The sequence below is a fragment of the Artibeus jamaicensis genome, unplaced genomic scaffold, assembly GCF_021234435.1.
Source record: "Artibeus jamaicensis isolate MK-2021 breed Jamaican fruit bat unplaced genomic scaffold, CSHL_Jam_final scaffold_833, whole genome shotgun sequence".
NCBI classification, from domain to species: domain Eukaryota; kingdom Metazoa; phylum Chordata; class Mammalia; order Chiroptera; family Phyllostomidae; genus Artibeus; species Artibeus jamaicensis.
Window position 1 is genome coordinate 21,954,004 of NW_026522056.1, and position 24,779 is coordinate 21,978,782.

The 24,779-nt window shown below is 44.6% G+C and overlaps 2 protein-coding genes across 4 annotated transcripts in view; one reads left to right on the top strand and one right to left on the bottom strand.

Moving 5' to 3' along the window:
• The window catches only part of CFAP97 (cilia and flagella associated protein 97), a 28,922-nt gene extending 14,147 nt beyond the window's left edge, over nt 1–14,775 (top strand). For all 3 annotated transcript variants that reach the window (XM_037128858.2, XM_037128859.2, XM_037128860.2), the window contains exons 3-5: nt 3,711–3,982; nt 9,871–10,021; nt 11,242–14,775. In XM_037128858.2, coding sequence (XP_036984753.2) covers nt 3,711–3,982; nt 9,871–10,021; nt 11,242–11,369 — 551 coding nt within the window. In that variant the 3' untranslated portion in view covers nt 11,370–14,775. The remainder of the gene's footprint in view (nt 1–3,710; nt 3,983–9,870; nt 10,022–11,241) is intronic.
• Nucleotides 14,776–18,734: 3,959 nt separating this feature from the next.
• On the bottom strand, nt 18,735–22,727 carry SLC25A4 (solute carrier family 25 member 4). Its single transcript, XM_037128901.2, has 4 exons — nt 22,499–22,727; nt 20,690–21,176; nt 20,005–20,145; nt 18,735–19,179 (listed from the first exon to the last, which is right to left on the bottom strand). Exons 1-4 carry the CDS (start codon nt 22,607–22,609, stop codon nt 19,022–19,024), a joined length of 897 nt encoding a protein of 298 aa, XP_036984796.1. The 5' UTR covers nt 22,610–22,727; the 3' UTR covers nt 18,735–19,021.
• Between the last annotated feature and the right edge of the window lie 2,052 nt (nt 22,728–24,779).

The following is a 24,779-nucleotide window of genomic DNA, read 5'->3' on the forward strand; positions in this document are numbered from 1 at the left end:
ATGGAAAATTTATAGATCAGTTACCCCCACTCCCCGCCCAACACACACACATTAACCACCTGCTTGTGGGCTGCTGCACTTGGCCCCTAGATAGCTTGTCCGTCGCACAGCGTTTTTTAAGTGACAACATGTCAGGGCTATTCCTACATAGTAAGTTACCCCAACACAGAGACTCAGAGGCAGGGCTGGGATTGTTACTCACACATCGGGTGTCTGGTCTCGGGATGATTGGAGCAGGGGGCCCACGTGTACCCTCTCTCTTACATGGCAGCTTGGGTGTCCAAGCACAGTGTTCCGGGAGACAAGGCAGGAACCTCATCGCCTTTTGTGACCTAGCCTCAGGGGTCACGCAGCTTCATTTCTGCCGTGTTCTGTTGGTTTAAACAGCCACAGACCTTCCCAGATTTAAGAAGAGGAGCGTAGGCCCTCCCTCTTAGTAAGTCAGATCACTTACAGACATGAGTAAAACCTCTTTGGTCTGTCCTCTGCCGCACAGTAATTTACCCATATTCCTCCCAAATGCCGAAGTGCGTTTCTCCTTTCCAAAGACCCCCCCAGCCTCGAGGTGCAGGGTCTAAAAGAAGTCCAAGTGCAGCTGAGGCTGCTCAGACATGGTTCCTCACTTATGTGTAGCCCTTTGAGTACTTTGAGAATCTTCTGCCGGAAGGACTAGAAAGGAGAAGTCATTACGTGTATGTGTTTTTAGTCCTCACCTGAGGACATTTTTTCATTGCTTTTAGAAAGAGAGGAAGGGAGAAAAACATTGTTGCAGGAGAGAAGCATCGATTGGTTGCCTCCCATAAGCACATGGGACCAGGGATCGGATGTGCCCCAGCAGGGGCATCCTTTCCACATTACTTCTGCTTCGGTTGTGGGAAACACTCCAAACCAGCTGAGCCACGCTGGCCTGGGCCAGTAGATACGCCTTTGAATCCCATAAGTCCGGCTCTTTTATGGTCTCTAAAAATTTTACTTGAGAACCGCCCGGATTCTTCTTCAGCCCATCTCCTGTTGTTATTGTGGATAAAATAAAGCACCTGTACTTTCAACAACATTCTGTGTGGAGATCCGCTTAGCCCAGTCCACAGCGGCAGTAGGTACCTGGTCAGACAGCCAGCCAGCAGTGTCCCTAACATTCTGCCACTGCGTCCTCTTCCTAGCAGTCCCTCTGGGTTCTTCCAGCTCTCCTTGTCACCTGGCCTCTCAACCAGGGCCATCTGTTTCTGGTTTTGTTACAGTTAACACCTCAATTCCGGCACCCAATTGTGTGTTAGTGACTGCTGCTCTGGTGACACATCACAAACCTTAGGTGTGAGGCAGCCCCCTAGGGTGACTCACAGGCCAGGATCACAGTGCCTCCCTCCGCACGGCCCCTCCCTCTGTGTGGTTTGATGTCCTCACAGCCTGGCAACCCTAGGGCAGGCAGCCGCGGAGGGCAGCTCAGCTCAGGGCCCGAGGACAGGACTCCAGGGAGCGGGTGGGGGTGGGGGGTGCATCTCCTTCTTTGCCCAGCTTTGACACACCTTGGCTGGGTCAGCCTGGTCCACAAGACTGCTGGATTCAAGCAAGGGGACCGGGAGAATGTCACAGAATTTCTCATCTGACAAGTTCACAAGGAAGACAAAGAAATTCAGTAAATTTAATTATTATTCCTTGAAATATGACTTACTAGTTTATAAGTTCGTATTAATTTAAAAAAAACCTTTAAAAATGACTTTAAAAAGCAAATACCATTTTTTAAGTAGGGATCCTGAATATGCCTACAAGATGGATTTTTTAAAAGAACTAAGATATGAATAAGGTCTTAAAGTGGCCGGGGATAACATTTTCAGTGGTACATTATACATGAATTTTGCAGATGCTGTCTGTCCGCCCCGGTGAGAGTGGAGCTGACAGTTCTAGTCTGTGGTGTCAGATGACTCTGAAATGGCTCTGGTGGTGGTGGCCACTGGGGAATCCTGTAACAAGTTTGAACAGAATTGTTCCATTGAAAAAAATTAGAGAAAAGCAACATCTCGTAAATATGGACATATTTATAGAATCATCCCTGACAGTTTATTCAAGTTAAAACGATTTAGATCTTAATTGGAAAAAAAAACAATGGCTCATATACAGCGGTGTGCAAAAGTAGGTTTACAGTTGTGAGTACGTGGAAACTATTCTTATATTACTGTTTATTAATTATATTATTTGTGTTACAACTATAAACCTCCCTTTGTTCACCCCTATATTTGTGGTTGCTTCCTACTAAAGAATGTAATCACTTTAGAAGAACATAATAGTACTTACTACCTGGTATCAAAATACAAGCATTGCATGTATATGCTTTTCCGTCAGAGTTGGAATGCTAATTTTAAAAATGAATTAGATTAAATGTCCTTTTAAATTAATTTATTGTTGTGGCCTTATTTTACTTTTGAAAACTTTTTTAAAATGCCATTAAGAGAATAGTTTTTAGTTCCCTTTAGAATTTCATTTTAAAGGTTTTCATATATGGCTAAATGAATCTAGAAACCTTAAGTTCTACAAAATGGGCAGTTTTTAGGAGCAAGATAATTACTTCCAGCACATCTGTATCTTTCTAAACGTGTTCTCATCCAGGTTTTGTCATTTACCTGGTTCTGTTTTCAACAAATGAGCAACCATTAATTTCCTTGTTTTTTCTATCAGGAAGCCCCTGCAATACATTTTTGTGTAAGTTTCTGTAATCTTGGCTCGTCTTCAGTTAAATGTGGGGAGGCAGACTTACAGTTGTCGTGACCTTGATTAAATGTTTTATTTCTGTGCCAGTCACATTTCTAGATGAGGGTTAAAACCGCCCCTTCCCCTTACAGCTTTGTGCTTCTAACAGCACAAAGAGCTTAGTGAGTAAGAGTGAACATGAAGGTGCTCAAGTAAAAACAAGTAATGGTTACTTTGAAAAAGATACTGTGAAAAAAAAATGTGCCAGTATATGAATCTGACATAATGTATTCATTTTTAATATAGATCTAAGCAGAAACATTTAGCAAGTGTAATATTTTTATAAACTTTTATGTGATAATCATAGTAGGCAAAATATTTTTCTTGGTTAAAAACTTTTCATACAGTGTACTCATGTTGGCTAATGTTTAGTCAGGAATGAAATGTTTGACTTTTACAGAAGCATTTGTTTTAATGCCAATATTAATATCATCAATCTTTTGCAGGAAAATATTTTCAGATGAAGTTGAAAGTTGCAGAATACTCTGAGCTTTTTTTTTTGCCATTTTCTAGCCGTTGTTCCCGTCAGTCATTGCTGAGGGCATTTTGTTTTAGAGTGTGCCCTCCGATGAACAAATGCTGTCCGAATTAAGTATCGTACTAAAGTACTCAACCAGTGGTTTCTGACCTCCCGAACTAGGAAGCTGCCTTAGGGAAACATAAAATTAACACGACTGAGGCATTTCCCATAAGTCATACCTACCTTAGAACCAGCATCATGTACATTCCTTATTTAAAAGTTTCCATTGTTTTGTGTATAGCTGTTAGTCCCAGAGAACCCAGTAAGCATAAAACACTAAGTTGCCTCTGGATTTTGTCTACACAATTGTAGTCTGGATGCAATTAATACTATTTTATTCATACCTTTTCATGGGTTAGTGTAGCTTTCCTTTTTAAGAGTTAAAGCTGGCACCATCATATTTCTGTGCTGCTTTCTTAGCTATTTTTCCTTCTGTTCATTTCTCTAGCTTTCCTGGAATTGGATAAAAAGGGTCCGCAGAAACGTCACTTCGACCAGCAGCCTTCAGTAGCACCTGGGAGAAACTACTCGTTCACGAGAGAGGAGGTGAGGCAGATTGATCGGGAAAACCAGAGGCTTTTGAAAGAACTGTCGAGACAGGCTGAAAAGCCAGGAAGCAAAAATATGACTCCCAGAAGATCGACTAGTCATCCCCCTAAGTTATATCACAGTGCCATCAACCGACAGAGGGAACAACAGAGGATTGAAAGAGAAAATTTGGTAAGTAACTGAAATTTTTTAGTTATCAGAGAAAATGCGCTTGTATTGATTTTAAGTCCCACTTACCAGAAATCCCAAAACAGCCCAAGCTTCAACTTTAATTATATAAAGGTGGATTTAGATGCACCTTTGCAGGAAATGCGTGATGAGCTCTAAGCCTGTAAGGTACGGTATGTAGGGTTTTTTCCCAGAAAACTATTTTAAGGGAACATTAAATGAAAATACTGAAAGCTCCATTATCTCTCTGACTAGATCTGCTAAATTAGTGCAGACTGCAGGAAATGGTGTCCACGTGTGAGATGTGTATATCTTCCGTAAAGTCTTCAGTCACTAGCCAAACCTGTTTCACTGTATCGTGTCCCTGAAAGCCAAAATAATTTATACGTCACTTATTTCAAAGGATAAATAACATTTTAATAGAGGTCAAATTCGGTGGTTTGCTACTTCAATTTATGAAAGACATCGATTGTTGAGAAACATGGTTATACTTTGATGTTCTAAGGGGTGTATATGGGGACTGGTCAGATGTTCACATTAAACACTCATGCATATCACTTGCTTCATGAACTTCAGTTCATAATAATTGCTGATGTTTACTGAGCTCTTACTAAATTCCCGGCATTATCCTTAGTGTCTTCCAAATATTAGCTTATTGAATCCTGACTAATTTTCTCAGCTAGGTGCTATTTCTATCCATACCTTACAAATGAAATAACTGAGACCAAGAGGGTTAATCAGCCCAAGCTCATAGCTAGTAAGTGGCTGACCCGAAATTCTAAACCCAGGCAGTGTCTTAAACTAAAATTAGATCCTTAGCACACAAATTCAGAGCAAAAATAATTGATAAATTTTTTACCTCCCTATCAGAAATATGATGTCTTCTCATTTATTCAAAGATTTCATATACTCTGCCTTAGTAAGGTAACTTGCTTCACAACCACCTATTTTTATTCTGTTCTGCATGCAATTTTTTCATTACATTTTCTAACAGCTTACTTTTGTAAACATGATTTTTGCATTTTTATCGTACAACCAGCCACCTGTCAAACCCTGTGTAGAGCCACGCTGGCTCTGACATACTTCACTGTGAGCTGATGCACTTGGAAAGCTGCTTGCTAGGCTCTTCGCAGTGAAAACACATGTGCACACACACGCACACTTTTATAGTTACTTCTGCGTCAGGCGTACTGCACAGTCAAGGCCGTTACTTTATCATCTTTTATTTGCTCCATCTCCAGTGATAGAGACCAGTCGACTGCTGACGGTCAGGATGAGCCAGGCAGTTCTGGTGCAGGATGAGCCAGGCAGTTCTGGTGCAGGACTCGCACGTTTGAGGGCTGGCAGTCCCGGTGCTGCTGAGCCCGATGCAGTCACTGCCAGACAGAAGCACGACTGTGCGGTGAGGATACGGTGTACGGTTAAGTCCTAAGCTTCAGGGTTAAAAGCATGCTGTTAATCTGTATTTCAGTGAATTTTGATTTCTTCTTCATTAGTTTCACCACCTTTTTTTCCTCTCTCATTACCAAGGGAAGTAAATCAGAGGAATAATAAAGAAAAAGTAACTTCATCCAGTAGAGGGCGCACTTGCCACATATAGACTCACTTATATTAGAACTTTATTAATCTCAACAAGGGAGCCATTTTTTAATTGATGAATTTTGACATATTCTCGTTAAGCCAGATTTTCTTATAAAAGAGCACAAGAATAATCTTAGCAGAGGAGAGGGAGTCAGTAAGATAATTAGTTTATAATTTCACTTTACTCTCTAATAGAAATGAGGTTATTTCATTCTTTTAATTATATGTCGGTTTCCTTAGCTGTGAAAGAAGGGGTGGGGGAGTAACTGAAGCAAGATTAGGGAACAAGTAGCTTTGCTGCAGGAACATACCAGGATTGGAGCCTAGAGCTCAAATAGTTCATTTATTTCAGTTTGAAGTCCAGAGAAATACAAACGAGTAGACAGTAAAGTAGACCACAGTCTCTCCACTCAGGAGATCCTGCATTCCAATAAAAGTAATGCATATATAAATTTAGAAATATAGACTGTCCTTAAAGACATTAAGTGAAAAATAAGTTCTCTTTTTCTTCTGTTCTTTGCTGGTCTAGAGGAGTAATTTTAGAGCTCTTACAATAGGGACACTATTAAAAGGAGGAGTGATACATTGTCACAAAGACAAAAATTTATCGCAGACCTCATAGCTAGGGTGCGTGTTAGTCTGTTGAATAATCAGCACCTTTGTTCTCAGAACTTAATTTATGGTTCATTCAGTCTGCTACTTCTCTGCTTTATTGTCTGATGTCTCCTTCTATAAAAGAAATAAATCTACTGATAACTAAGTGTGACTCCAGCTGCAGAAAATAAGGGAGAACAGTCCCGGTTTCCCCTGACTATGGGGCACTTACTACTCTCTAATGTCCTTTAGGGTCTTCGCTTTATCACTTCGGAAGCAGCGAAGCGGTTCTTCCGTGTAGAGAACTGCAGAGATCTCGAAGTGACCACGAACGAACACGTTGTTTATTCATTCACTGGTTTTAACCTTTCTGCCTCCGAAGACAGGATTTAGGCTGGGCTGTTTTTCTTTCCCCCCAGAAATGATACTTCCAAGATAAAAAAAAAAAAATTTAGACAAATTATTTTGAGATTCATTATTAGAATCTAGCAGTTCTAAGATTTTATACACCATAAATTGAAATATAAGTAACCATTTTTACCATTTTTCAGTTCATTAAACAAACATTTAATTGTGAGCTAGATAAGATACTGAAAGGAATATAAAAATATATACTTAAAAATACTGCCCTGTCATGTAGTTTATAACTTAGCTGGGAAGATACACTGTTACATGTTAAACAACTAGAAAACATACAAAGCAGTGTTAATGACAGCATGAATATTGAGTGATTACAGTATGCCAGGCCCCGTTCTGAGCACTGCATCGGCACTGTCTCACCCATCACCCCAAACTGTTTGCGGTTTATTGTCAGTATCCCTATTAAGTTATTTTTGATCAAGGTTACACAGTCAATGGCAAAGCCAGGATTTAAACCCAAATCTTTCTGACTAAATAACTTACAATTTTTACCCCTCTGTTATACGTGTTTCTAACATTTTGAACTATCATTTTTAAGTTTTCTCCAGGAGTTGTAAATTGGTGACTGAACTGAAATGTATATACTTTTTTTTATCCGCACCCAAGGGCATTTTTTTCATTCCTTTTGAAGACAGCCGAAGGGAGAGACAGAAATACCGATGAGAGAGAGACATCGATCGGTTGCCTCCCTCAGGTGCTGGGACCCGGGGTCGGTTGTCTGCGCCCGGACTGGAATCATACCCGTCGGTTATGGGCTGATGCTCCAACCAGCTGAGCCGCACCAGCCAGGGTAGAAATATATATGCTTTTGATTTTAGGGTTTGAACTGTAATCAGCACTTCATAGTTTTGATATTGTTTCTACAAGCAAAAGCGATTTCTATGTGCAGTTGGTCATTTAGCCTTTGCTCAGCTTACGGAAGCAGGGCCCCAGACCGACACAGGGCAGTGTTGCCCCGAGGGGCTCGGGCAGCTGAGCCTGGGCGTGTTCACTCCCTGAGTTTGCACGCAGACTCGACCAATGACATGTCAGGGCTACAGAAGGGGAGTACTTTCTGCCTTATTGTCAACTTATTTCAAAATTGATTTCGGTGATGTTTATGTTTACATCTAATGAATGAGCATTGCAGTTTTCTTAAAATTTAAAGAAAAATATGCATCTAACCAAAAAACTTAATTTAGGAACTTAGAAGTTTACTTTAAAAATATTGAGACTTCCACCAGCAAACAAAACACAATTAGTAGGTAACTGAAAGTATCAAGTCTCTTTCCCATGCCTTCCACTCTGGAGAGCTCAGTGGGTGGTGAATAGGATAATTAGGTAAAACAGTAAACGATGCTCCACCCAGTGAAATACACTGATGATGTGACACGTGGAAGTTTCTTACTCAGAAACTTCTAAGCTATAAGTGTCTTAGACATGCAGTGGTACTACCTTCCCAACTAAATTATAAATTACACGATAGGGTGTATTTTATATTTTTCTTATATTTCCTCGCAGTTACAAACTGTAGAGAAAGAAGATACGATCTTAGGAGGTTTCGTCACCTAAATTGTACATCTTCTCTCTACAAAGAAAGACAGTGTCGTGATGGAAAGACCATGGACTTGACAGATGGAAGCTCTCAGCTCAGCGGGGAGCCACCAGCACCAGTGGGCCAGGCTTCCTGAGGAGCCAGCTCTCCTGGCCTTGGCGGGGTGGGGGCATTCACGCAGAAAGGATAGCTGGCAGGCTGCATTCTCACGGTGCTGCCTCCTCCGTGCGTTTGGCTCCTCTGCCCTCTGTCCCCACCTCCGTTTATTTCTTAACACCCTTCTTCTCTCCCTTCTGCAGACAGTTCTCCCCCTGAAAATTTTGACTCTCCCACCATCCTTTCCTTCTCGTGGTTGCTCAGAACACTGATAATGGAGCCTCAGAATAGAAGGGAGGGGGTGAAAATGCTGAGAGCAGAACGCTGGGTGGAAAAAAAGCCCTGAAAACGTGTGGCGTGATGGGGCACTGTGGTGTGCGCGCAGTGTGTGCATACTAAGTGCCACCAAGTACTGTGCTTGAAAATGGTTCAAGTGGCCATTTCGCGTTACGTGTATTTTACCACAATATAAAGAAAACTTAAAAGAAAAGAGAAAAAATATTGTGCAGAGGGAAACTTGTCCTGTGATAGAACAGCTGAGGCTGATACTTTGTTGTGAATCATGATACAGAACACAATTCTTTTTTCAGACAAAGTTCAGTGTGCTACAGAGAAAGTTTAAATCAGTAAAGAAAATAATAAAATACAACCATGGATGAATTCCCCAATCCACTGGTCTACCTAAATACTATTCCTTTTTCAGTGATGCCTGAGGAAAAGCAAACGAAAGAAACTCTTTCACCTTCTGATTTGTGAATAAAGAAAATAAAATTAGAAATATTATGCCCTGGCTGGCATAGCTCAGTGGATTGAGTGTGGGCCTGTGAACCAGACGATCGCGGTTCGATTCCCCGTCAGGGCACATGCCTGGGGTTGCAGGCCAGTTCCCAGCAAGGGATGCACCAGAAGCAACCATACATTGATATTTCTCTCCTTCCCTTCTAAAGATTAAATAAATTTTTTAAAAAAGAAATATTATATGTTAGACTCCAACTGAATCTTATTAAAATACCACGTTATGCTATATTATGTTGCCTTGGCTAGTTGATTTATGTATGCTTTATATTCTATAATAGTTTAGTTTCAAACTTAACAGCAAAAACTTACTTTCCAAACTGAATTCTGTGCAGAATCTCCGGTATGTAAAACAGACCATCAGAAAGCATAGTGGGGCTGGCAGAAGCGAGGGGGGGGGAGCCCTGCCCACTGGCCTTTGCTCAGTGTCGCGGTCACCCCGCAGCCAGCACTGCCGTGTGATCAGCGAGAGGGTTCGTAGCAGTTGCAGTAAGTTTAGGGTCATTTCTGGGCTCTTAGCATTGTTACTCCCATGTGTCATTTCTATGAGAAAGGCAGGTTTAATGTATTTCCACTTACAGCACCTTTTCTAAAATTGTGACCTGATATGAAAGAGGTGTGCCTGCAATCTGTTGTGAAACCTTTGTGAAAACTGGCGGTTTTGGTTATTAGCTGTAGAGCAGGTCCCGGCCCGTGGGTTTTCCTGAAGGTGTGTTATTTGAAATATTTGTTCACATGGTATGTCAACAACGATTTGAATTTAAAGCCTTTTTAATGTCATGAGATTCAGGCTCTAAAGATAGTTTTCCTCTTGGGAGAACATTGCTGTTTATCTGACATTGACTTTCAAATGGATTCTCTTTGAACGAAGGCTTTACTGAAGAGGCTGGAAGCTGTGAAACCGACGGTGGGCATGGAGCGCTCGGAGCAGCTGCTGGACTACCACCGCAACATGGGCTACCTCAGCGCGGCGCCGTCCTTGAGGCGGGTCCGGGCCACGCCGGGCCAGTATAGCCCCCTGAGTAAGCGCTTTCGAAATGATTTCTGTACCTGTTTTCATCCTTTTCAAAAAATACAGCTTCTGTCCTTATGACAGAACTTTAAAGTGCTGACTTGTGGAATGCATTTTGTGATTTTAAACTGGCCTGCTTTGTTTTATTTGTGTTAGTTCACTTGATTTTAGGTTTCATTTACAGCAGGGAATGGCAGCATAGGAAGGAAACCAGGAGAAAAACAATTGAAAATATTAGTAGTGTTCATAGATAATGGAAGAGAGACTTTTAGTAACTTCAGTATATTTGTTAAATATATTGAATAAAGATATTCAGTATTTATTAAAGGAAGAAGTGAATAGATGTGCTGTTTAAAAATTGCTGGAACATTTTCCCTCGCCAGTTAAGAATTACTGACATCTTCAGCTCTTGTGTGTGCTTTGTCTTCCTCACTGAGGAACGAAAACACAACTCAGCCATCAGTAGAGTCATCAGGTGTGATCCCTCCTGATGCTTGCTATGTGATCAGCGACACGTCCCAATCATTAGTGGCGTGTGCCAGAGGACATAGCAAGGAGGGGCCACTCAGTGCCAGGGTGCACGGAACACGGAGGGCCAGGCCAGAAGGAAGTAGGAGCACAGACTTCGGTACCGAAGCGCGTCCCAGACTAGGGACAGAAGAAGCCAGCAGGAGAGGAAGTGGGAGCCACGTAGCACGCCACAACTTCCTAGCGCTCACGCGAGTCCTAAACAGTCAGGGACCAGCAGTTCCACACACTCATGCTCCCAGCGTCACTTCCTCACCCAGTGACCAAGGTGGGGTTCCGTTCCAGTAACTCACGCGTGGTTGTAGGTCCTGAATGTGGTACGTTTTTTGAATAAATGTATAAATGTATAAAAATAAATGTATTTTCCTGAATAAATGTATAAACAGGTGTATAAAAGTGGTTTTTTTTTCACCTGAATCATATGATAAGCTTTTTAATGCACTTATTCCTACCCCAAATCTGTTGAATCACAACCCCCCAGTATTGAATCTGGGAGTATTTGCTATTTTATTTTTTAAGCTCCACAGAGACACAGAGAATTCTTAAGTGCATTTCTGGTTGAAAATTCTGTTGGATTAGAAACACACGTGAGACGGGGAAGAAAAATTTAGTTTGGACTTAATATTAGGAAGTTTATCTGATGACAATGTATGGAGTTAGCTTAAGTAATCCGGAACAATTTCTCACTTTTTGTGTTCTCAGGAGGAGCCTCCAGAACATCCAGCGCCACCAGCGGCCTCAGCTGTAAGAGCGAGGGCGCCGCTCTGGACACGTCCCGCGGCCTGTTGCTGAGACCTAAGCCCCCTAATGTTCGTGCAGCTTGGTTATAAAAACTTTTTACTTTACACGTTGTTCATCTAATTCTTCCTGAATTGCCCTTGTGTATTGTGCAGTTCTCTGTGTAAGCATCTGTAATAACTGTTTTAGGAATTTTAAGTTGTACAACAGCGGGTTGTAATTTACTGTAACTCAATACAAAATTGTTTTCCAGAAACAATTGAGTGTAAAACCAGCGTCTCCTACGAGAATGTATCCGGAGGAGACGTGCGTGTGTTTAGTGCAGAGTGTGCGCCATGTCCCTGGCAGAGGCGCTGTGACGACGGTGTCTCGCGCATTGGACCCTGGGGTTCGCTGCATGCGTCTTGTTTTATTTTATTTTCATTTCTTAGGAGCTCCAAGCCATAAGCATAACTCCTAAATTTGGCTTTTCTTTTTTTTCTGTTTGCTTCAGGATTTAGGTGCTATGACTCAGCTTGACTGTAACACTTTCTTATTAATGAAGCCAATGTTGCAATTTGTTTTCATTGGCGGAGCTAATTTACTGGGGCAACCAATCCTCAACGATTCTCCGGAGACAGCTACTGCCTCTGCGTGACTGTGCTGAGTTGGGTCTTAAAGTTTGATCAGCTGTTCCGAACCATTTCAGACTGAGTATTTTAGGAAGTTCCATTCAGAAGCTTCTCTTTCGTGGTTTTGTACATGCAGATGGAGTACTATTAATGGTTCTGAGAAGCAAGGTAGGCCTTCGTGCTACAGTCTGTGTTGTGAATAGTTTGTACAAGGAAACAGATCATCATAAGCAAAAACAAATATGTTTTGAATCAGCAAAACAGCACCACCAGTTTGAAGAGCCGAGAAGTCCACCCTATGTTGTATCAGAAGTACTTTAATACTGTTAGCAAGTTGTATTATATTTAGTGTTCATTGTATTGTATTAAGTGTTTATCGAAGTTAAGAAAGAAACGTATTGTCTCACAGCTTTAGAAATTTCAGCAAGTGTTTTTAAGAGCTGGAAACGAAAACTACCACATAAACGGTAAAGGGGGAAAATCACATATTGTCGGGGCCACTTTAAATGTCTGCACATTTTCTTGTTTCTTGGTTGGGGCCCACAGGCTGAGTCCTGGGATGCTGTTTTCGCTACACCCATTTTAAAGTCTTCAGAATCTTACTGGAGTAGGAAGGTATAATGTAGTTGACTTTTGAAATTAGATTTTTTTTACTGGTTTTCACACTGGCCGTTTTACTGTGTCCTTAGAGTGTATCAGAAAGTTTCCATGTTCAATGCCAAACCTTTCTTTTTTAATACAAATTTTTTCTCTGTAGCTGCAGTAAGATTTGCATTTTCTGGGTTTAATCGGGCTCCGTAGCACGTATGCATGCAGAAGGCCAAACTGCATCTTACTGACATCATTTCAGAATTTCTCGGACTGAGTCTGTGTTGGTCCGCAGACTGTGTTCAGGGCGGGCGTGTGGAGTGTGGGAATAGTGGGACGGGCGGACCCCCGTGAACACAGCCCGCCGGGGGGCACGCTGCTTCCTCTTCCACCCCAAAGTTGGCTCCTTGTTATGTGATGCTCTGTTCTGGCGAACAGGTTTTTTCATATGTTAGTGTCCGCTTTATGTGTAAGCTTTAGTTACACTGATGCAAGATTTTATTTTAACTTATTGTACTTTTAATGTTTGTATAACCTGTCGTTACGGGGAAATAAGATAATGCTGAACTTAAAACTCAGCATTTGAACATCTGTCTAGTAGTGATTAGCCAATATTTTAAAATTTATTTTAAGTTATTAGGGAAAATATATGTCAAAATTTTTAATGTTTATTAATGGCATTTAGAACAATGTTCTCTCAACATTGCATATGACCCTTGCTGAGTGTCAGGGACCACACATAATTTCATGGGTAAAGCTGTACTTTGACTTTAGACACAAATGTAATGCCTTTCGTTTTTACTGCTTTTGATGGGAGGAGCATGTAAGTATTACTAACGGGAATTCAGCTTGAAGAAAAAGTTGGGAAGAGTACTATTCATTTCCTCAAAGCAGAATTTACACTTCCATTGCCAGGGTTACTTATGTAAGTATAGGTAGAAGGTTAGTAATTGCCTAGTGCGATGTTCTCTCCCATGAGTCCAGGGACTTTGAAGTTGTGGTTTAAGGGGCACTTTTAGGAAGGACTCACAGTTATACTGTCCTCACTGTCAAAAACATGAAAAGCGAAGGATCATCTGGCATGACTTTGTATTTGGTTTACTTGTACCTCACTGTATATACTTGGGAGATTTACTTCTGCAGGTAGAAATGACACTAATTCCAAAGTCTAAATTATTAGGCAAGATTCTTATTGAGAATGATTTTCCTGTGTGTCATGTGTTAGTGTTGCCTCCTTTTTGATAAGATTTGTGAAAGATTTTCAACTATTAAAAATGTTTGCTAAGGGATAGCTATCATCTCGAGCTTTTGTCACTCTCCATAAAAAGCTACCTTCTTAACTACTACTCCAAGTAAAATTTTTCTGGTTTGCTTATAATTATAGTGTAACTCAGTTCTTTTTCAACCTGTTAACCCAAATGTCCAAACTGTGTACCTAGACAACTTTAAAAGGAGGTCGTTGTCATGGATTTGACCGTGTGCTTCTCTTCTCCAGACTCAAACACTACACACCATGGAAAGTATTATGACCCACATTATGTTGGAGACACAAGTTTAATTTACTGTATTTTGATAATTAAATTCACAAATGTTTGACATCGTAAATGCCAAAGTCTTTACCTATAAATGACTGTGTAACATCCTAGAAAATGTGCTTAATGCTAATGACCACTCTTACCTCCATGAATGAAGGTCATCAAGAAACTGAAAAATCACTATGCTTTTAAAATTTTTCAGTCCGCTGTAATGTGTTTTAGTCATCAAGAACTAGCTTGGCATAATAAAAACAGAAATAAAAGAAAGATAACTGAGTTTTGAGACTACGTTTCTCTCTCAAATACATGGTCTTGTTCCCACTGAAAATTTATGGTAATAGTCTTTACGTGCCACGCAAGACTAAGAATTGGTGAAGATGAAGAGGGAAGGAGGGTGCCAGCTATTTGTAGAGTTTTTAAAGAGTTTGCTTAAAATCCTGTTCCAAAACAAGTTATCTGATTTCTGTAAAATTGTTGCAGTGCTACAGTGGACACTGTGTTACATATTAAAGGAGTGTCTTCTAAAAGTATCTGTTACCTGCATCAACATTTCGCATGTGTTGTGAGTGATAAGTACTCATTTTAAAACTTGCTGTTCAGGCATCAATTTAGGAACTAACACTTCATTTTACAGTAACTTAATGAGGGCTTTTTTCCTATGAACCTAATTTCGTATTGCTGTTATAAGATAGTAAGAGAATTTGGATATTTGCCAAAGGATGATTAAAAACTCCGGTTCTGAATACACAGCATGTGCCTCACAGTGACAGTCTCCACAACCGTGTTTCACGTGTGGGGATGGTAGGAGGTCTTCGGGTTTGGAGGGTGCCTTGTTTTCATTTCATGGAGAATCTTTACATTTGATTAAAAAATACACAGAACCATAAGTAAATACATCTGCTTCCCCATGTAGTTATATATACTAACTAGAAAAACCCATTGAGAAGTTTTCATTTTAAAGTCCCTTCTGGAGACTATGAGAAGGACATGGCCCTTGAGGTGAGTGTCCATGAGAACATGACATCTCTTACTTTTTTGTTGGTGGTGGTCTAGGTGTTACAGAAATACAGAAGAGGGCACCAGGCATAAACGTACAACCCATGGAATGGCCCAAAGCCAACACCTGGGTCCCAGCTGGAATGCCGCGACCCCACTAGAACGCCAGATCCCGGCGGCTCCCCACCAGCCATTACCCCTCTCTGTCTGCCGAAAGGTAACTGCCATCCTCAGTTTTACGCTGCAGTGTCATTTGGTCTGGGTTTTTTTAACACCCTATGAATGGAATTATGTTCCTTTATGCCTGGCTGCTTTTGCTGGACCTACTGATGTCTGTGAGATGTTTCCATGTTGTCTCGTAGCTGGAATTCCTTCTCATTTCGGAGTAGTCTGGCTGTACTATGATTTATTGGTTCACTTGGTGGTTTATGGTCAGTTGAGGTGGTTTCCAGGTTTTAACTATTACAGTTAATGACACGAAGACCTTCGGAGGTGTGGCCCGAGTACTTGGGCATGAACTTTCATTGGTTATATTCGTAGGAGTGGAGTTGCTGGGTCAGAAAACCTACCTATTTAGTGGATAAAGCTGGAATTGTCCAAAGTGCGTGCCAGGTTCCTCTCTCACACAAGTGTGCGTGTTCCTTGGTTCCATGTCCTCGCAGTATGTGGTGTCGGTCATTTTCAAGTTCAACCTTTGTGGTGGGTGTGGAATGGTACATTGTGATTTTGTAATTGCACTACTTACATCTGGTCGAACACTTTTTCTTGTTTATTGGACATTGGGAAGTACCTTTTCAAGGGTGGGGGTTTTTTTCTTGCCTGTTTTTCTATTGGTTAAATGTCTTTTTCTTGCAGATTTGTAGGAGCAGTTATATACTCTAAACACACTGCAATTCTGGTGAGAGTTACAGTACAATAAAAATATTTCCCCCTAGTCTGGCTTGCCTTTTTCACTCTGGATGGGCTCTCTGAACAGAAATTTTGAGTTTTATTTAGTCCACTTTACCAGTCTTTTCTTTCATGGTTAGTACTTTTGTTAAATGGTAGATGTTATGAAATTTTCATTTACCTGAGGGCATGAAGATAGCCCCACTACGTTCTAGGAATTTTGCCTCTCACACTTTGACCTGCAGTCCTCTTGGTACTGCCGATTGTCCCCTTCCCACTAATTCTGTTGCCTTAGTTATTTACTTCCAGTCTTTGGGTTTAGTTTGCTGTCATTTCTCTGACTTCTTGAAATGCAAGTATAGTTCACTGATTTTCAGCCTTCTTTCTAATAGATGCATTGAAGGCTGTAAATTCTTAGCAGAGTTTTAGCCGTTTCTTACACATTTTGAAGGCATGGTATTTTTATTAAGTTCAAAATACCTTCGGGCTTCCATTGTGATTGCCACTTTTAAAGTAAGGCCGCCTTCGTATTTTCAGTTGGATGTTTTAAAGTTGTATTTGCGGTTTTGGTTTACATGAAAAGTATCAGGAAAAACGTGAAGCTCTAACAGATCAAGGGCAGCAAGGGGCAGCCCGTGGGCCAAACTTGGCAGCTCTGTGCCTGTTTAAGTGGCTTTTACTTTTTCAAATGAGTTTTAAGATTAAAAAAATGTTCTGTGACGTGTAAATATTACATGAAATTCACTCTTGCTCATTTGTCTGGGAGCTTTGCTGCATAAACGACCATCTGGCCAACCGAGCCTAAAATATCGACAGCCTCGTCCCTCAGGGAGAAGGTGTGTCCACCCCTCCTCTGGGTGATGGTTCCTCCCAGACTTCTGCCCCTGGCAGGCCACAGGGGTGCCCCCATCTCAAATTGGGGTGACCCAAAGGCTGGTGTCCGTGACAGCAAGCCCATCTGTTTCCAGTTCACCCTCACCGCCAGGATGGCAGCCTGGGGGTCCCAGGGAAAACAGGGTTACTGAGGCTCCCCGCTTCCTTGGCAGGCTGAGGATTCCCTTGTTTGGGTTTTGTTCCTCTCTCCCTAAGAGGCTTTCCAACTGGCCAGTTCCTTAGTCCTTCAGCCAAATTTTCCACGACTTGCAGGCACCTCATGGGGGAGAATATCAGATGGGGGGTGATGTCCGACTCACTTTTGGGGTGTCTTCTTCCAAATCTCGGCGCCATCACTTCCCGTGCCTTGTTAGCTGTCCGGTGCCTTAAGGCAGGTTTTCATTCCAAACAGTTCGAACCCCTTTTCCAGTTGTCTTCAGAGGGTGCATTGGTTTGTATTACCTGGGCTGCGGATGTAGAGGTCCTTCATAAACCACAAATACGCTTTGTTTTTTAAAATAATTCTTAGGTCTTAACAGTGAAATAAATGTGTTGATCTTGAACCTGAATGTGTTTGGGCGGCCATCAATGAGGCAGCCCCATTTTCTCTAAGATCTCTGCTAGGCTGGGCTGGGTGTCAGGGCTTTCCTTTTGTGTACATTTTTCATTTTCTTTGATCACTTATGGCAGGAAAGCCGAGCACTTCCCTATATTCACCACAATTTTGGGGGGTCTGGGAAAGCATTGCCCTTCGTTATTGTGGTGAAACAGGCCAGCCAGTTTCTTACTGGGGATGCAGGGCTGAGCAGGCGGGAGAGCTGGGGAAGGAGGAGGAGGTGCAGGGGCACCACACCCCTCAAACCACCTGTCAGGAGAAGCGAGACGCCTGCCTGCCTCCCGGGCTTCACTCCAGGTGGAGGGACTCGTTTCCTGCTGGTCACTCAACAAGCCAGGACCCTATGAACCGTCCGGTCTTCTGGACCCAAGTGCCTCCTTTCCCACTCGGAATTATAATTATTTTCCTCTTGCTCACACATTTATGAGTCAAACCCAAAACTGACTTTTTCCACTGGGTCACGCTCAATTGTTACAGAAAAGAATGCTAGCAGATTCGTGCTCTGCGTGTGGGTGTTCACACTAGCAGGTGCTTTCCAGAGCCGTGTCTCTAAATCTAGGCACCTTCCTTGAAGGTCCCCCTTCTCCCACTTCCCACCTTTCAGCCCCCTCCTCTACTTAACCAAGATTCAGTACATGAAATATGACATTATTTAACAATGCCATTTCGCTCCTGCTCCTCTGTCCATTTAAGCTTCTTTTTAAAAAGTTCATTGAGGGAGAGAGAGAAACATTGATTTGTTGTTCCATTTGTTTGTGCCAGCGTTCGGTGGTTCTTGTAGATGCCCTGGTCGGGGATCAAGCCCACAAACTTGGAGCATCAGGACGATGCTCCAGCGGTTCTAGCTGCCCCGCCAGGGCCCCACTGAAGCTTCTTTGAGGACAGGTCCCTGTCTTTCTGCATCTCGCACAGAACCTATCAGGAGATTCTCGCTAAGTGGTTCTCAGTGCATAGTGTCCACTTGTCATAAAATCCTAAGTCTCACAGTTCTTCAGTGGTGCTGATACAAAGCACTTCCTATTCATGCAATACTCCTGAAACTGTGATTTAAAGCTTTCAGGGGAAGCGAGGAATTCCTGAAGACAATGAAGGTGCCCAGAATACAGTGAGATTATGGAAGCTGTGACCTGGGCCAGCATTTCTCAGCCTATAGCAACATGGGAATGAGCTAAGAGGGTGTATAACCCGTTCAAGTTTGGAAGCCGGAACTTAAGCACTGTAGGTACTTGCATGAGACACGGTATGATATCTGACATTGGGAAGCTGGGCCACTGGCATGTGAGAGTCATGCTAGAACATGGGGATTTATGTGTCTTCACACGGCAGTGAGTGAGAATTCAACAGAGAACATGCAATAAGTGGTCTTTATTGGTTTCACATTCAGTCATTTTATTATCAGTTCTTCAGTTAATTATACAAGGATGACACATTATATTTTCTGTGGGAATTTAAATGTAAAATAAATACAAAATACATTCGTGGTTTAACCAACACTCAGTGAAGCTCTTTTCTTTTTTTCCCCCCCGAGGTCTTCCTTTCAGTCTGGTCTTATCTCAGATCTTTCTCTGTACTTCCCCTAGGAAGAGTCTATTAAACCACACACCGGGTCTGGAACCAATGAACTTGTTTTAATTCCATTAGACGTACTTTTTGATCTCATCGTACAACACCAACACAAAAGCGCCGCCCATGCCTCTCAGTACATTGGACCAGGCCCCTTTGAAGAAGGCGTTGGCTCCCTCGTCTTTGGCAATCTTCCTCCAGCAGTCCAAGGTCCCCGTGTACATGATGTCCGCTGTGGAAACAAACGGCAGGGGGCGCCCCGGTCATGCTAGAGGAAAGCGGCTGTGCCTCCGAGAGGCCTCAGCACGCAGTGCTATCAGTAAGTCACTCGAGCAACGAGTCCCAGCTCTGCAACAGCCACCGAGAAATCCCCTCCCCTGCAGAGCGGTTGGGCAGGCTCGCTTATCGTTCCTTCTCCTTCAGCTCAAGAACTGTGGCAGTTAACAGCTAATTTACAGACCCCCCGAATGGTAAAGCAGGGAGGGAGCAGCGTGGACCAGCAGTGGTGCACTGTGGGGTGCCCTTTCACGGATGAGAAGACTGAGGCCTTGCCTCTGATTACGCCAGCCCCGGCTCACGCAGTGAAAAGAGCTACGAATGTGCGGTCGAACCACAGGAAACAGACACTTGACTTTCTGACTTTAAAAATGCCAATTTCGTGTGTTTCGACCCGTGGCAGCCAATGCCTTTTCTATCACAACAGACTGCTTCAGCCATCTCTCATCCAGCTAAATCACTCTTCCCTGCTTGTAGTAACTAGGTAAGAGAAGGATTATTTTTAAATAAACCAACAATTTCTTCAATTCTTTCCCCCTACTTCTCACCAGGATCTAAGGGGAAAAGGGCATAAGGCCTCCACCATGCTGGATACCCAGTTATGTCCACCTATGAGTATCCCGTTTGTGGCGTTCTTACCGGTGTGACAATATTCTCTAAGGACGTAGCTGAGACTCTCCTAAGTTTTTAGCACGTACTTCTAACAGTAAGACCAGGTTGGACCGGGAGCGGTGTCGGTGTCCTCGGGCAGAGTAAATGCACCCGTAGGTGCCGGGCTTACCCCCTTTCCGGCCAGACTGCATCATCATCCTACGGCGGACAGTGTCGAAGGGGTAGGACACCAGCCCCGCCACCGCCGTCACGCTCTGGGCGATCATCCAGCTGACGATGATGTGCACGTTCTTGGGGTCGGGCAGCATCCCTGTGGGCAGAGCCGAGAAGCCAAACGGCGAGGAAGTTAGGCCTCTCATTCCTCTCGGCAGCTCCGCGAAAGGCAGGCGGGGGTGGGGAGGAGGCTACAGAGCCTCCACCTCCACGCCGCCCCTTCCAGAAGCATCTGCCCATTGTGGGGTGTCTTCCAAAGAGCCAGGCAGCCAACAACCACGCGTTGGTGGCTGCCCCCGCTAGATCTCGGGAAGTCAGCTCTGCCCGGCGTACAGAGCATGTTCAAGTGTTATCTCTCACTCAGTCACTGGAAGAGCCTCGAGGCAGCTAGTCTGCCCCTTCTTCCTCTGAATGACTCGAAGCCAGAGTCTGTTTCAGCAGAGGACAAGGCGATCCTCTTTCTCTACAGCCACACCACGCCGCTGCCTCGAGCACAGCCTCCGTGTAGCCCAGAGACCAGGAAAAGACAAGATTGGTAACTATAAAGCCCTTTGTCAGTGACATAGATCCCCCAGGATCCTCTCTGCACAGCCTCCTCCTCCCCAGGCCGCCCCCCGAACCCCCCCCCAGCCCTCTCTTACCCTTGGCAGTATCGTAGACTCCAAAGTAGGCAGCTCTGTAGATAATGATGCCCTGAACAGAGACGCTGAAACCCTGGTAGAGACCCCTAAGGCCATCAGACTTGAAGATCTTGGTGAGACAGTCGCCCAGACCACTGAACTCACGCTGGGAGGCACCCTTGCCCACGTCGGCAGCCAACCTGGTCCTAGCAAAGTCCAGCGGGTAGACAAAGCAGAGGGAGGTGGCCCCAGCTGCCCCACCGGAAGCCAGGTTACCGGCAAAGTAGCGCCAGAACTGCTTATGCCGGTCCACGCCCCCCAGGAAGATCTGCTTGTACTTGTCCTTGAAGGCGAAGTTGAGAGCTTGGGTGGGGAAGTAACGGATCACATTGGCCAGGTTACCTCTCCAGAAGGAGAGAAAGCCCTGCTCCTTGGGGATCCTCACCACGCAGTCAATGATCCCTTTGTACTGCTTCTCCGCGCTGATCTGTTTGCTGGCATGCTGGACCTGTGGGGGACGGGGGAGGGGCACGGGGAGGGGTGGGGCGTTAGGGGGAGCAGGACAGAGGGAGGAGGGGAAAAGGGCAGGAGAAAAAGAACGTGCACTTCTCAGAATTCCCTTTTTGAAAAACGTATGGGGAAACTGAATATTGTAAATAAACATGTTAGCTACTCGGATGACAAGCCAAAAGTACCCAATTTTGCTTCAATATGAGAGAAAATGTTCTGCCCCCAATACATGGAAAATATGATTTAATTGTGTGACGAGAGGCATTTACGGACTGAGTTTTCCGGAGGTGCCAGAACTATGCCAGGGGCTCACAGGGACACAGCAGTGATGGAAGACCCTGCCCCACAGGGCGAGGGTCCTGATTCTACAGGCAGGACGGGCAGGGAACAGACAGGAGCCGAGGACTCCTGCACCTCACTCCGGTGGCCGGAGACACTGATCTCTGACACTGATCTGACCAGACACTGGTAGGTGTTCTGGCAGAAGGAGGACAGATCCCCTAGGCCCCAGGGCCTGGACACTGTCAGGCAGCTTATCCAAGTCGCCAAGTATTGAGGGGCGTGTTGCTGTTGTGAGCGACTTGCTGGGGCTTTTCTGGTCACTGATCATTTTCACTCCCAAACCGAAGCGGCTCACTGAGGGGCCCAGGCCTTTTGGACAAACGGGGAGGAAAAGGACAGATGGGACGATGATGATGATAAAGCCATTCAGAAACTAGGATGGAGTGGGAAAGACTTGGGGGAAGGGTGAGTAAGGAAGGCCGAGTTTCTTCCAAAAATTGTTTCTTAATCTCTCAAATCTGTTTCTTCATCTGCAAAATTAGAGGAGATAATACCTATCTTAGAGGTTATAGGAAAATGAATGAAAATATACACACGTCAGCCTCAGCAGAATGCATGAGACACAGTGAGCAAGTTCTGTAATAATTTGAGGCTCTTATTCTAAAAGGTGGGTGCAGGTGAAAAGGTCCAAGGAGCACTGAAAGTGGAAAGGTGAGGCTGACCTACGAGGCCTCGGTGGCGTGCCAGCGTTGTCCCAGGCACAGGATCTGGCTGGCTGTAACCCACTCGGGGTGGGTTTCCATATATAGACGCCCGGCCGCTGTGCGCCACCCGACACCAGGAATCTGCTACTGACGCTGGACCTGTCTGCGCAGAGGGCACCTTCCCCTTTGAGTAGGCCGACCGCCGGGCCTGTGGCCTAGCGCAGATTTGCGGCGGCTGGTCCGCCGGTCCCCTCTCGCCAGTGCGCTTGGCAGCGCCTGGTGCACCCAGCCGGTCCGCGCCGCTGGCCGCACCCGCACCGAGCTCCGAGCTCACCTGCAGCAGCAGTTTGACCCTCTCGATGGGGGCGACCGCGGTCTTGGAGACGGCAGCGGCGATGCCGCCCGCCAGGAAATCCTTCACAAAGCTCAAAGCCTGATCACCCATGATGACAGCCGGGCGCACACAGCCTCTGGGAGCCGCGCTCTCGCTCTCGCCTCCGCCCGGCCAGGCACCGCCACCCCGTCTCCGTCCCTGCGCAGCGCGAAGGGGCCGCCTGTCTCGCCCCGCATCCCTCCTTATATTCCCCGCCCGGCCTCTCGCGAGAGGAGGAGGGACCCCGGAGCCGTGCGCGCAGTGCGCATTGGCTGGGCAGGTGCTCGGACACCCCCGGGTCGTCCCCCTCCTCTGCAGAGGGCAAAGGGGGCGAAGGCGCTTCCGGGAGGCAGGGGTGGGCCGGGGGCTGTGCCTTCAGCCTGGGACGTTTAAAGGGCAAATTCATGTTATCTGTCCCAGCAAGCAGTGGGAACATCATGTCTCTGCAGCATGTGGGACGCTGTATTTATAGCACAAGACGGCTTGGGCTGGGGCCGACTTGGGGACGTTCGCAGGCCGGTGCCTCAAGCAGGGCTTTCTTTAACCTGGGGCCTCAGGGGCCTGCTGCTCCGGCGGATTTCAGGCTTATTTTTTCCTCCTTCTCCGAATGGTGTCCCTCGCCACAGCTCGCTGCCCGGATTGGGACCTCTTCAGAGTTGTACACTCTCACACATAGTGAAGGTCCTCGAAAATAAATACTAATGTCACTGGGTGCTGTGATTTCCTAATAGAATCTGGCAACCTGCTGATTCCCTTCGTCTCTCCATTCAATTGTTCAATCATTAATTTCACGCTATCAAATATTTATTGTGCCTGACACTCCGTGGCACCAGGGCCACGAAGTGAATAGTTGTTTTACCGTGTGTGTGTTTCTATTAGGTCAGCCTGCCACCCCCGACACACAGTCTGATGACGCTGAGAACAGGGACCTTCTAGGACACATTCTCTAAGTATCTTAAGGGCTTAAATGTGCCACTCTGCTCTGAGCGGAATCTCAGCACATATTCTGGGCAGAAGGTTCTCAGGCGGCTGGTGGTTTCTTGAGGGTCAGCACTGTCGGCGTTCCCATTAGAGCAGCTGGGTGACCAGGATATTAAGAGAAGGTCGAATCCTAGGCTGTATTTGCATCTTTTTAACAGGTGTCTGGGGTTGGGAGGATGGAGGATATTTAGCTCTACTGAAATTAGTTTTTGAAAATATACATAACTAGGAGCTTTGATCCTTAATATTGTTTAGGCAGTTCTTATAATCACACAAGCTTTCAAATACAGCTGTTCTCTCCTCCAGAATGACTGCAGTTAGATTGTAACTCTACACTCTTCACCCCATTCGGTTCTTTGCCCATAGCTGTTACTGTTGTTCTATGCATTGACCAGTTGATTACTTTTCCTACAAGCTTGCTGATGAACGCAGACACCCGGCTAGGTGTTGATTGAGCTGCAGCTGCGTGTCAGCCTGGGTCTGGACACTTCATTAGAGCAGAGGTCACACGAGTCGGATGCCAGGACTGCAGAGGGTATGCATTTCTCTGAGGTTGGGGCAGGCTAGAGTTCAGAAATGCAGGTGAGCACTGCGAAAGCTAGCAAAGTGCAGATAAAGCCAAGGTCACAGCAGGCAGAAGGTCAAGAACTCAGGAAAAACAGAAAAGCCAGGGATGTGTTCATTTCACAAACCCCTGAGCACTTGTTGCATGTTAGGAACAAAATCTGGCCCTGTGAGTTCAGTGTAAGTAGGATATGGCTCAGTCCCCCAGAGCCGTACACCTTCAGCAGTAGACGTATTTGTCGTTTGTTTCACTTTACTTACCACAGCCTCACGTGTAGATTTCCATGGATCAACACAATCCACATATCAGTCACCTTTAATTTATAATCATGTATCGCATTCCATCCTGCCAACATGGAGCAACTGCCTTGTCCATTTTCCTTTTAATTATACACAGAGCTGTTTCTTATGTGTGTGATGAAAAATAATGCTGCTATCACAATGCTTCTGCACACACTTTACTTCCCCCTTTGTTTTTTTCTTCTCATATGTTCCCAAAACGGAATGAGTAGATTGAACGTCTTAAAAGCGCTTTTTGAGCTCCTACTGCATGTTCAGAAATTGCTCCAGAGAAATGCAGAGCCTGCCCGCAACGCGGACACCACTCATTTCCCACGCCCCTTCTCTGACACTGGCTTTATTTTAAAACAGCACATTTTACTAATTTGTGCCATTTTGTGAATTCTAGTTGGTATCT

What these genes read in the sequence shown, in the direction of transcription:
- SLC25A4 (XM_037128901.2), bottom strand. Translation starts at nt 22,609, where the DNA reads ATGGGTGATCAGGCTTTGAGCTTTGTGAAGGATTTCCTGGCGGGCGGC. An exon ending in GGGTCAAACTGCTGCTGCAG is followed by an intron (nt 21,177 to 22,498) that starts GTGAGCTCGGAG and finishes CGTCCCCCACAG; the next exon opens with GTCCAGCATGCCAGCAAACA. An exon ending in GCAGTCTGGCCGGAAAGGGG is followed by an intron (nt 19,180 to 20,004) that starts GTAAGCCCGGCA and finishes TTGTTTCCACAG; the next exon opens with CGGACATCATGTACACGGGG.